Source organism: Canis lupus, chromosome 11 (genome assembly GCF_048164855.1).
Source record: "Canis lupus baileyi chromosome 11, mCanLup2.hap1, whole genome shotgun sequence".
NCBI classification, from domain to species: Eukaryota; Metazoa; Chordata; class Mammalia; order Carnivora; family Canidae; genus Canis; species Canis lupus.
Window position 1 is genome coordinate 41,065,842 of NC_132848.1, and position 13,294 is coordinate 41,079,135.

The window sequence follows — 13,294 nt, forward strand, 5'->3', positions numbered from 1 at the left end:
CTCTATGAGGGCACTGGATCCACCAGAGAACCCAACAGCTTTCCTGCTTCTTGCCTCTCACACTTCTTACGCTGCAAGCACTTATGATAAGATTTCACCTTCTCTGGCCAGGATCATTTGGTTGTAAACCAAATGAGAAACAAAGGCAAAGAAAGTGTTGAAAAACTTCAGCTGTTTTTCAGTTTTCCTGATGTTATTCAGAAATATCTGTATTGGCATGGTAAAAATGCAGAATTTAAATATTGTAAGGGAAAATTAAGTCAATCAGAAAACCAGTGGAAGAAGGTGGTGAGGGAAATACTGGACTTTCTGCTAATGTTAACCTACCTATAATGTTCTAGGATTCCCTGGTGCATGTGGCACTGACTAGGCACTAGAGAAGATGTACCAGCAGGACATGACCTAGGTCTTAAATTAGAGGACACTTGGCATTTCACATGTGAATTGTAGTTTGGCCAACTTGGGCCACATTTATTAACCACGAGAGAATTAACTGAAATTTCCTAATTTTTTTTTAAGATTTTATTTATTTATTTATGAGAGACCGACAGAGGCACAGACATAGGCAGAGGGAGAAGCAGGCTCCCTGCAAGGAGCCTGATTCGGGACTCAATTCCAGGACCCTGGGATCACGACCTGAGCCAAAGGCAGATGCTCAACCACTGAGCCACCCAGGTGCCCCCTTAATTTTCTGGAATAAGCACTTTTTCACTTCTAAACAATCTACATAAAACAGATATATAAACTGAGAAACACCCAATTCTTCTACAAAAACAAAAATATAGGGACGCGTGGGTGGCTCAGGATGTGATCCTAGAGTCCCGGGATCAAGTCTCACACTGGACTCCCTGCATGGAGCCTGCTTCTCTTTCTGCCTATGTCTCTGCCTCTCTCTCTGTCTCTCATGAATAAATAAAATCTTAAAAAAACAGAACACAAAAATATATGCATTTGACCCGTGAAGAACAAAGGTCTGAACTTCTACAGGTCCATGTAGGCGATGATTTTTGTTTTTGATAAACAGAGTATTGCTGTAAATGTATTTTCCTTATGAGTTTCTTAACATTTTTCTCTCACTTGCTTTATTGTAATCATACGATATATAATACACATCACATACGAAATATGTTAATCAACTATGTTACTAGTAAGGCATTCAAACAACAGTAGGCTATTAGTAGTTAAGTTTTGGGGGAGTCAAAAGGCATATGTGGATTTTTTACTCTACAGGAGGGCAACACCCCTAACTCCTGTGTTGTACAAGGGCCAAGTGTATATCAGTTGGGACTCAATTCTTCAAGAAGCTTGAAAAAAATATTACTAGCCTAATATTGTTATTTGTTTTAGGCTAGCATTTGTGTTTCAAGAAAACCCTTTCCCAATCCAGGAGCCAGATTCTGGATGTAGCCTGTAGTTCACAATGGTATTTAACATCACCAATATCCATGAACACACAACAAATCATTGCCTTACTCTGATTTTGAGGCTGTTGATGACTTAGCCTTTCAGTTTTATGTTCCCTCAGAAAAAGCTCTGAGCCATGGGTATAGGGAGGGGGAAAAAAGCACTTTCCTATAATAAATTCTAGCTTAATAGTTCTTATAATGAAGTTCTGGAATTTGTATGGAATTCAGCTTGGCAAAGTTCTTAGTGTTTTAAACTTATGTTACATTTGAAAAAATAGCTTCAAGTTAGGGACAAACAGGGCTAGGTAGAGAGAGACAGGTAGGGGGCCACGGAATCAGGCTCACAAAAAACTCCAAAAATGCTGAGGTGTAAGGAAACCAGAGATGAGGAAACAAGCCAGACTACCCTGCCCTAGGTGTGGGCAGGGAAGGTAAGATGTCTTTTTATGACAGTCACCTGTGACCAACAAAGAATAACCAGATCCCAAAGTAGTAAGCCATTAAAGATGTTATCACTAGTCCCTACTCAACGGTGGTATCAAGAGATAATATTAAAAGGATTTAGGTTCCCTGGTTAGCTTTCAATAAAAGACCAACCCTACAAGCCCTCAGTGGTAACCCTGTGAGGATTATCAGTTGGGACTCAATTTTTCAAGAAGCTTGAAAATAATATTACTAGCCTAATATTGTTATTTGTTTTAGGCTAGCATTTGTTTCAAGAGAACCCTTTTCCTATCCAGGAACCAGATTCTGGATGTAACCTGTAGTTCATACTGGTATGTAAACCTCACCAATATCCATGAACATACACCTGAAAGAGATAACAAATCATTGCCTTACTCTGATTTTGAGGCAATCAGAAAATCTCATTCACTTCTGAGAGCTTGCTCTGTATCTTTACTTAATAAATTTCTAAAGCTTTACTAACTCTTCTTTGCGAGATTCATTCTTTGACTCTGTGAGACAAGAACCAAGCTCTTCCACATTAGTTTCATATATGAAGTAGGTTCAATGGTTGGTTGTCACAGTAACAAAAAAAAAAAACAAAAAAAAAACACAAAAACCATGCTTCTTTTGGAAACAAAAAAGTGGAGTATACATTTAATGGCAAGTATAGAAACCTTTAAAAATGTATTGGACCGTAGCCCTGTTTACCTGAATCAAAAAGAAGTGCTGACAAAAATAAAGAATGTAAATTTTTAAAAAGTTAACCTTTTGGGGGGTTGATTTTTTTAAATCACGGAGTAAGGCAATTCCCCTTTGAAAATATGTCTCTTACATTTTTAGATGTTTAAAATGCTGGGAGTACTGGTAATTCAAGGGTTCCCTAAAATGAAGGCAAAGTATTTAACTACCTTCTTAGGCTTAAATCAAAGTATAAAAGGATTGCACGCTCAACCCAGGAGGAGCACTGGGTCAGGAATGCAATCTCTATTAATTAGGTATCCCAGCTGGGCAGTGGGTTTGCAGCTGTTAACTTGATCAATGACTTACCTAAATGTCATCTCTACTGATTCGCTTATAAATTACCAGCAAGTGAGACTAATGTACAGGTGCTAATTTATTTAAACTGTTCTCTACAGCTCTACATAGCTTTACAAACTGCATCTGGCACCTAATGTTAGCTGTCAGTTGTACTTAGACATGCCTGTCCTAACGACTCTGTTCATTAGAAGTGAGCACAAATTAGGAAATATTGTGAAAAATGATACATCAAATGGAATGGGCACAGCAAATCAATTAGAGAAACTTCATACAGCATATTCACACTGAGGAGAATAAAACATTCTGGTTTCAGAATGAGGTCTATAATACCAATTAAAAAGTAATTGGTAGACTTCAGCAGTGTTATATATCAATTTGCTGGCTTTTTTCCTGAATTTCTATAGTAATGTAGAACTTAACTTTTAATTCCCAAGTAAAGACATTAGTAAATGCAAGTGCAATTTTGTGTCCATAATATCTGATATAACTGAGATGTCTCCAACTTAACATTGATAACTGATACCACTTTATTCAAAAAGGAAAATGCAAAGAGCAGTGGTCCTCAACTTTTTTTGTGTGCAGACAGCCTGATTTTGAAATTACTGTAACTCAATATCTGCTCCAGCATAACAATGTGTTAGTGTCATGGACCAGGCTTTCCCTTTGGGTCACTGAGGGCAAATGCTGCAGCCTTGGCTTCCATCACACGTCCTGAGGCTCATTTCTTTACAGTCTCCATACACAGAGAATCTTCCCTTGGCCAAACTGTCACTGCTTTAAGCTAAATTACAGAACCCACTCAGCTCAGTGTTCAATCTGACAGTTCAATCCTCCTCATACTAACTATACAGTGAAAGCCAAAAATATTTCTTAGGTGCTGATCAACATTTGGCAGTAACCTGTGAAAGGCTTGAGGAATGGGAGTTGAGAACTACAGCACTAAGATATATTTTCAAAACATTTAACATGCTTATAAGTACTTGCAGCAAGTCACCATATATGCTACTACTATGAAAGAGGACCCATTTTTTCCTCCTGTCAGATCTACGATCACCTGTCACTGATAGGTGATCAGTGGCATCATAGTGGTTCAGTCAGGAGGTGCATTGGGTGGTTTCTTTTTAAAAGAACTTAAAATACTAGGCAAAAATTAAACTATCTCGATGTGGAGAAAACCCGTATATGCCAATAACTCATTTCTTTCCAGTTAATTTCTTATTTTACAAACCAAAAATAATTTTTTCATATAAATGCAATACCAAGATTGAGCATTAAATATAGCAAAGTAATTTTGCAAAAACAATTCTGGCAGATATACGATGATGTAGCTTTAATAATAAACTTCTAAATCACAGAACTTTAAGTAAATATTAAAAGCTACAAGTAGAATTATCTTTATTCATAAAATTTTATCTGTCACATCCTTTCTATTTAACTAACTCACATTTGTACTCTTAAAAGTCTTTATAACTCAGGGACGCCTGAGTGGCTCAGCGGTTAAAGCATCTGCCTTTGGCTCAGGGCATGATCCCGGGGTCCAGGGATGAAGTCCCCCATCGGGCTCCCTGCATGGAGCCTGCTTCTCCCTCTGCCTCTGTCTCTGCCTCTCTCTCGAATAAATAAAATCTTAAAAAAAAAGTCTTTATAACTCAAAGAAACAGTAGCATGTAAGATTAGCTAGGTATAATTTTCACATGTTCTGTATGTTGTACTCAGTAAGGCCAGGGACTAGATTTCTATTCAAGTTCAGCGTTCTAGAATAAAGTTCTAAACCCAGAAATCCCCAAAAGATGCCTATGAAGAGCTGAAATAGGTGACATAAATTCACTATTTTACTTAGAAGGGCACACAGGTTCTCACACCAAGTCCAAGTTTTAATTCACAAGCCTAACAAGTTTAGTTATGCCAGAAGGCTGGAGGGTGAGAGTGGGCAGAGGCGGGTACTCGCACATGCAGACGTCCTGACAGGAAAGGAGATGGCAGGAATCAGTACTAAGGCAAGGCCAGGCCATTCACTACAGGGACAAAGAGGAACTACAAGCTTCAGGCAAGGTATTACAGCTAAACAATCATATTAAAAGGAAAATCCTGAGGCACTGTGAGGTTAAATTATACTCACTACACTCCACTAAATAAGGGGGGGGGGGGAGCACAATTTATTTTAGAAAATGTTACCCAAAAAATTAGTATCTGAAAGTGTGGAAAAGCAGACTTTGCATATAGGAAGGCCTTGTACAGCTTTGGATTCCTCAACAATAAATCCTGACCCCATGAGGTTTTTCTAAAGACTGAATGTGGTAATATAAATCAGGCTCCCAGGCAGCATCTTGAGCATATATAGGAGGTTTTTAATAATTGGTGGTATTTTTCATTACAAATAACAATTAAAAATAGATTTATCTGAGAACTTCATTTCTATGAAATATCTGATTTTCTGATTATATAAGAGAAAAATTACTATACCTGGTTTTAAATTCTGTATTAAAAGCCAAACACATTACAAAAAGCATTATAGTTTCTAAATATATATATAAAAAATTATCTGGAAGCTTAAAATATTTTCCTGATTTTAGATATCAAATTATTTGGTTTTGTCTTTAGAAATAACTAACCATTTTGTCAATATGGAAATGCTGGATAAGACTCATTAGCTATATACTTTCTTTTAGGTTATATTTACAGCCAAATCTCAAACAAAAATAAATTTCAAAAGCATACACAAAACCAGGAATCACAATAGTATGTAATTTTTATGCTTTGGTAACAATTATCACTGTCCTCTTTTGCTTTTACATTTACTTAGATGCCAAAGAGAGTCCACTAAATTTAATAAAATGCTCAGAGTTAACTGATGTAAAATGTGAGCCTTACTGAAGCAGATCAATCACTTGCAGGAAACTCTAACACAGCAGGATTACATCACTGGCAGCAAGGAAAAGGGCTAACACTTCCACACAGGCATTTCAGCAGTGTGCCAGGTGAGACACAATCCCTCAATCATATATCAATACACTCAACAATACTTCCTATTATTCTCTTCAACATGGTGTCTTTGGTGGGATGAAGATTCATGTGACAAAGGCGGAGAACTAGTAAATGATTCAAATTATGGTAGATTTTACTTATTGCATTTAATAGTAATGAGAACAATAACATGTTGCATTAATCTCATGCTCTTCAGTTATATTCTAAGATAGGCAAACAGGTATTATTTTAGAGATGAGAAAATCAAGTGACAGAGCACTGTGACTTGGTGAACATTACACTAGTTAGTGACACTGCAAGGAATCTTCCAATCCCAGGTTCTGCATCTTTGGATATTTCAACTATAATGAATTTATTTAAAAAAAAATTAACAAAGTCCTCTGTGTTCTGCAAATATACGTATTCCTCACAAGAAATTCTGCTTCATTTCAGAAAAATCTATTTTATTTTTCAGATGGTGGGAGGGGCAGAAGGAGAGAGAGAATCTTAAGCAGGCTCCATGCCCAGCACGGGGCTTGTTCTCAAGACCCTGAGATCATGACCTGAGCCAAAATCAAGAGTCTGATGCTGAACTAACTGAGCCACTCAAGTGCCCCAAACATTCTACATATTTTAAATGAGCAACTGGATGTTTTTCATATTAATTCAGGACTTTATTACTCTATTGGCTAAATCTAAGGGAGATTTTCATCATATTCTATTAGCAAAATGACACAAAATAGCATCAACTTACTTTCACCATCTATATACACATGCAGTTTTAAAAGTACAGAAAAGCCATCATCTCTCACATTCATACACTAATATTACACATCTTCTCTCTGGAATTCTATATTTTAAGAACCAGAACAAAATATATTGTTTCATTTGACTGAATGATAGGATCTTTTTAGATTTATCTAAATAATATAAAAAGAATATTCAAAATGGAGACCCTGATATGTGTCTGTGTAAACACCTTAATATTTTTTTAAGTAGGCTCCATACCCAGTGTGGAGCTCAATGCAGGGCTTGAACTCACAACCCTGAGATCAAGACCTGAGTGGAGATCAAGGGTCGGACGCTCAACAACTGAGCCAAGCAGGTGCCCCAAAACTTTGACAAATTTTAAATATATTTTAATGTATGAAAAAAGTTGTTTTAAATATTTTTTTGAAGATTTATTTATTTATTCATGAGAGACACAAAGAGAGAGCGACAGAGACACAGGAAAAGGGAGAAGCAAGCTCCCTGTAGGGTGCCTGATGTGGGACTGATCCTGGATCCCCAGATCACATCTGAGCCAAAGGCAGACACTCAACCACTGAGTCACCCAGGCATCTCAAAGTTGTTTTAAATCTTAAGTATTTTTGCTTAAATACATTTTAGAAATAGTTTCAGATATCATTATTTTATAAACAAAAGGCATCCAGACTGGAAAGAAAGAAGTTAAACTATTTATATTTGCAACTGACAGTATCTTGTGTACAGAAAACTACAAAAACCATGAAACAAAGTAACAAATGGGCAACAAATATGTATCTACCAATAATTACTTTGAATGTAAATAGACTAAATGCTCCAATCAAAAGACAGAGGGTGACAGAATGGGTAACAAAACATGACCCAACTAAATGCTGTCTACAAGAGACTCATTTCAGGCCTAAGACACCTACAGATTGAAAGTGAGGGGATGGAGAAACTTCATTCAAATGTATATCAACAACAAGCTGGAGTAGTAATAGTGAGATTGGACAAAAATAGATTTTAAAACAAAGTTTGTAAAAAGATACAAAAAAAGACATTGTCTAACAATAAAGGGGAACAGTCCAACAAGAAAATATAACAACTATAAATATTTTGCACCCAACATGGGAGCACCCAAATACACAAAATGCTTAATAACAAACATAAAAGAACTAATTGATAATAATACAGTAATATTAGAGGACTTTAATACCCCACTTATGTCAATGAACAGGTCATCCAAACAGAAAATCAACAAGAAAAGAGTGGCTTTGAATAACACACTGGAACAGAAGGATTTAACAGATACAGTCAGAATATTCCATCCTAAATTAGCAGAATACATATTCTTTTCAAGTGCACATGGAATATTCTCCAGAACAGATCACGTATTAGGCCACAAAAGAAGCTTCAGCAAATTCAAAAAGATCAAAGTCATACCATACATCTTTTCTACCACAACACTATAAATTTAGAAATCAATCACAAGAAAAAAAACTAGAAAGACCACAAATACATGGAAGTTAAATAACATGCTACTAAACAATGAATGGGTCAGCCAAGAAATCAAAGAAAGCAAAAAGTACATGGAAACAAATGAAAAGGAAACCACAATGGCCCACCTTTGGGATGCAGCAAAAGCAGTTCTAAGAGGAAAGTTTATAGCAACACAGGCCTACCTCAAGAAACAAGAAAAATCATAAATAACCTACCCTTACCTATAAAGGAACTAGAACATGAAGAACAAACAAAACCCCAAACCAAGAGAAGTACGGATATAATGAAGTAGAGAGCAGAACTAAATGATATAGAAACTTAAAAAGCAATGGAACATAAAAATGACAACAGGAGTTGGTTCTTTGAAAAGATACAATAAAATTGATAAACCTCTCCCTAGACTCACAAAAAAAAAAAAAAAAAGAAACGGACTCAAATAAATAATACGAAAGGGGAGAAATAACAATCAACACCATAGAAATACAAACAATTATAAAAGAATATTATGAAAAACTACATGCCAACAAATTAGACAACCTAGAAGAAAGAAATGGACAAATTCCTAGAAACATATAGCCTACCAAAAGTGAAAGTAGTAGTGGAGAATTTGAGTGGACCAATAACCAGCAAAAAAATTGATTATGTAACCCAAAACTCCAAACAAACAAGAGCCCAGGACCAGAGAGCTCAAGAGGCCAATTCTACCAAACATTTATAGAGTTAATAATACCTATTCTACTCAAACTATTCCAAAAAATAGAAGGAAATTTCCAAATTCATTCTATATCACCCTGATACCAAACCAGAGAAAGACATCACAAAAAAGGAGAACTGCATGCAAATATATCTGATAAATGTGGATACAAAAATCCTCAAAAAAATACTAGTAAACAGAATCCAACAATACATTAAAAAAAAATCATTCACCACAATTAAGTGAGATTTATTTCCAGATGCAAGGGTGGTTCAGTATTCGCAAATCAATCAATATGATACATCACATCAATAAGAGAAAGGATTAAAGCCATATGATTATCTTAATAGATGCAGAAAAAGCATTTAACAAAGCACAACATCCAGTCAGGAAAAAAGTCCTTAACAAGGTAGGTTTAAGGGATATACCTCAACATAATAAAGGCCATAAATGAAAACCCACAGCTACCATCATTCTCAATTGGGAAAAACTGAGAGCTTTTCTCCTAAGGTCAGGAACAAGATAAGGATGTCCACTCTCACCACTTGTATTCAATACAGTACTAGAAGTTGTAGCCACAGCAATTAGACAACAGAGAGAAATAAAAAACTATAATAAGATATCACCTCACACCTGTCAGAATGTTGACACATTGTTTTTTGACACAAAAACAACAGATGTTGACAAGGATGTAGAGAAAAAGGACCCCTTCTGCACTGTTGGTGGGAATGCAATGTAGTGTAGCCAGTGTGGACACAGGACAGAGGTTCCTCAAAAAGTTAAAAATAGAACTATCCTATGATCCAGCAATCACACTACTAAGTATTTACCCCCCCCAAAAAAAATCCAAAAATGCTAATTCAAAGGGATACATGCAACCCTATGTTTATAGCAGCTTTACTTACAATAGCCAAATCATGGAAGCAGCCCAAATGTCAATGGATATAGATGAATGGATAAAGAAGATATCACACACACACACTCACACACACACAGAGGAGTATTATTCAGCCATAAAAAAAGAATGAAATCTTGCCATGTGCACTGACACGGATGGAGCTAGAGAGTATAATGCTAAGTGAAACATGTCAGTCACAGAAAAACAAATACCATTTGATTTCACTCATTTGTGGAATTTAGGAAACCAGCTAACAAAAAAACGAGCAAAGGGAAAAAGAGACAAACCAAGAAGCTGACTCTAAACTATAGAGAACACACTGATGGTTCCCGGTGGGGGGGAGGGGTATATGGGGGATATAGGTGACGGGGGATTAAGGAAGGCAGTTGTGATGAGCACTGAGTGTTGTATGAAGTGCTGAATCACTATATTGTATACCCAAAACTAACACAACATTGTACATTAACTATAATGGAATTCAAAATAAAATTTTAAAAAGTTAGAACAAACTTCAAATTGGTTAAATTTTAAGTACCTTTGCTAGCTATGTTGTGATGTCTAGCAAAAAAGTATTATTTATTATTACTACTTTTATCAGGGTCAGAACAACTCAAGAGTGGAACAATAACACAGTTCTAACTCTCTCAAATCATTTAGAACATGCCCTGACTGAAAATTCAAATGTATAGCTAAGATAATAATAAAAAAACACTAAACTCAGGTTTACTTATGGGACTTTCTATAAACTTGACTCTATTTCCATCATCATCTGTTTTACTATTTGTAAGAAAGCTGAGTTTAAAACTACAATAGGATAAATATTTCTACATTGTTCTAAATATTCACATTGGCTCCTAGGACCTTGAATCAAGACATTTATCCATTTCACATTAAAATCTAACACTCACTATGCTTCACAATGCTCCAAATACAGGGTAGCATTTCTCTTTGAAACCTGGGTTCCAACTTGCAATGCAGAGTGGTATTTCCCCTTATTCTTACAGTTTGATTAAAACTGACAGAGCTAGTGATGCCTGGGTGGCACAGTCGATTAAGTGTTGGATTCTTGGTTTTGTCTCAGGTCGTCCATGATCTCAGGGTCATGAGATGGAGGCCTGTATCAGGCTCTGAGCTCAGCACAGAGTCTGCTTACGTTTCTTTTTCCTTCTGCCTCTACCCTTCACTCTCTCCCTCACCTTGGCTAGTGCTCTCTCTCTCTCAAATAAATAAATAAATAAATCATAACAAACAAACTCTACAGCAATTACTTTCCCAACCGAGTAACTGTACTTACGTCAATATCCTCTTGCGTAAAAGTTTCTGGATCTTCTCCCATCATGTTGGCTAAATGTCTCTTTCCTATGTTGAACTCTTCAATCTGCTTTTTAATAAAATCCACTGTGTAAGTTTCACGTCTTAAGGCTGCAACATTTTTCTTTGTTGATACACCTGTGGTGTGCCTTAGCCTTAATATCTAGCAGAAAATATAAATGAAAAGAGAAAAGATTTTAAATTAATGTAATTATTTACATTATATTTACCTTACAATGTAATTAAACTGTGATTAACTTAGATTTTAAATTAAATAATGTAATTATTTACATTTACATTACAATGTAATGTCTTGTAGGCTATTGTCTCTACATAAAACAGGGTGTTCAAACAATTGTTTTTATTATAGTACTCAGTTGGCAAGAGTCTGGAAACAGGTAAAAGGCCTGTTAAGAAAGCTGTTAGGAAAAAAAAAAAAAAAAAGAAAGAAAGCTGTTAGAAATCTTCCTCCACTCAAGGGACACCTGGGTGCCTCAGCGGTTGAGTCAGCCTTCGGCTCAGGGCGTGATCTGGGAGTACCAGGATCAAGTCCCACATCGGGCTCCTTGTGTGGAGCCTGCTTCTCCCTCTGCTTGTGTGTCTGCCTCTCTTTCTTCCTGTTGATCATAGAAAAGAAAAAGAAAAAGAAAGAAAAAGAAAAAGAAAAAGAAAAAGAAAAAGAAAAAGAAAAAAAGAAATCGTCCTCCACTCAAAAGCTAGCTTTTAAAAGCCTCTACTTACACAGTAGTTTAAACTACTAGCATTTCACACAGTTAAACCCAAAATACCTAGAAGTGATATGAAAACATCCTTGTCTAATGCAAATATCCACATTTCATACTGATTGGTCAATGTCAACTACTTGTGATATTTGACACACAGGTAATGAAGAGATGACACTCCCTTTGAAAAGAAGTAAATGCCCTTGCAGACAGACAGCAAGCAGAGGACAAAGGAGAAAAGAGGCAGGTACTGCAGAATAGCACACTTAGGCTATAGGTAGTCATCTTGCTTTAGGGTACAAATACAGCTCATCTTTCAAGGCTTTAAAATAACAGTTTAGCTTAGCTTGAGACTATTTTAAGCTGATGCAGTGAAGAAACTGCTTCAGTAAGCACTGACAAGCTTTATCATTAATTTGGTTCAATACACTAACTTACAGAAATAAGGGCTTTCCCATCCTTCTAAATTATCAGTAATGGTATCACTTGCCGCTGTTGATCCTTCTATGCTATAGCACTAGGAATTTCCCCCCAAGGCATAAATAGTTCACCTGCAATAAAAGGTGCTAAGGAACCAGAAAAATGTTTTCAAATGACTATTTAGCCACATTCAGTAGATGGATATAACTAGAATAGATATTCTTGGTCCTGGTTTTTCTCAAAATCTTAATCTGTGGTTCTCGACCATTATCCCAGCCTCAACAATGTTAAGCACTCTTAAGCAATTCAGACCTTAACTATAATTTTTAGTAACTCCCTCACTTACCTCTTCATCAACAAACAAACCTCTCTCGCACATACCACCACCACCATCATCTCTCACTCATCCATTCCCTAACCCTTTGAGAATCAGAGATTCAAATAACTATAATAATTTGTCACTGTAGTTACAATAAAAAGTAAAAGAAAAAATACAGGACAAATATTACAAATATTACAATGCTCTATTAATAGTAAAAATTATGTTCTTAAACTCTCACAAATCAAAATAGTGATAAAATTATTTCTTGCAACTCCTTAATGAGTAAAATAAGGCAATTTAAAATCCCATGAAACTTTATAGTTTATTTTTCCTTGGGGAGCACAAAGGAGTTTCTTCTCTCTTCATATTATTAATCAAGAATCTTAAGATGTTTTTATAAAGATACAGTGTCACTATCAATGAGTAAAAACATGACCCAAACTTGCTTACGTATAGCCTCTTTGTACACTCCTAATCCTGCTCCCTCTCCCCACAGTTAGTGCCAACAGCATCAAATCCTTGTCTCAGGAGTTTTTCCATCTTGTTTTTACTTTTCCCAGGGTTCTGCTTCTGTGTGTGTGTTTCAATGATTTCATGTTTTCTTTGAACACTGGAAGATGTTGCTTCCTGTATTCAAAATGAAGAGAAAATACTGATCTGGATTTGGAGAAAGTAGCTGTCACGCAATAGAGGTGATTTTCCCCAATGTTCCACTGCCAAAAGGATGATTACACTGCTGGTTTTCTAAGTCACGTGACAAAATGTTTTTGTCCATAACCAAAACGATTTGTAATACAGGTGACCCCACTACACTTGCCACCAACCACC

At 36.1% G+C, this 13,294-nt stretch overlaps 1 protein-coding gene across 1 annotated transcript in view; it reads right to left on the reverse strand.

The window, feature by feature from the left end:
* The window catches only part of MRPS9 (mitochondrial ribosomal protein S9), a 62,558-nt gene that overhangs the window by 39,745 nt on the left and 9,519 nt on the right, over positions 1-13,294 (reverse strand). Inside the window, exon 2 of the mRNA XM_072844395.1 lies at positions 10,986-11,165. Within this exon, the coding sequence (XP_072700496.1) occupies positions 10,986-11,165 (180 nt within the window). The remainder of the gene's footprint in view (positions 1-10,985; positions 11,166-13,294) is intronic.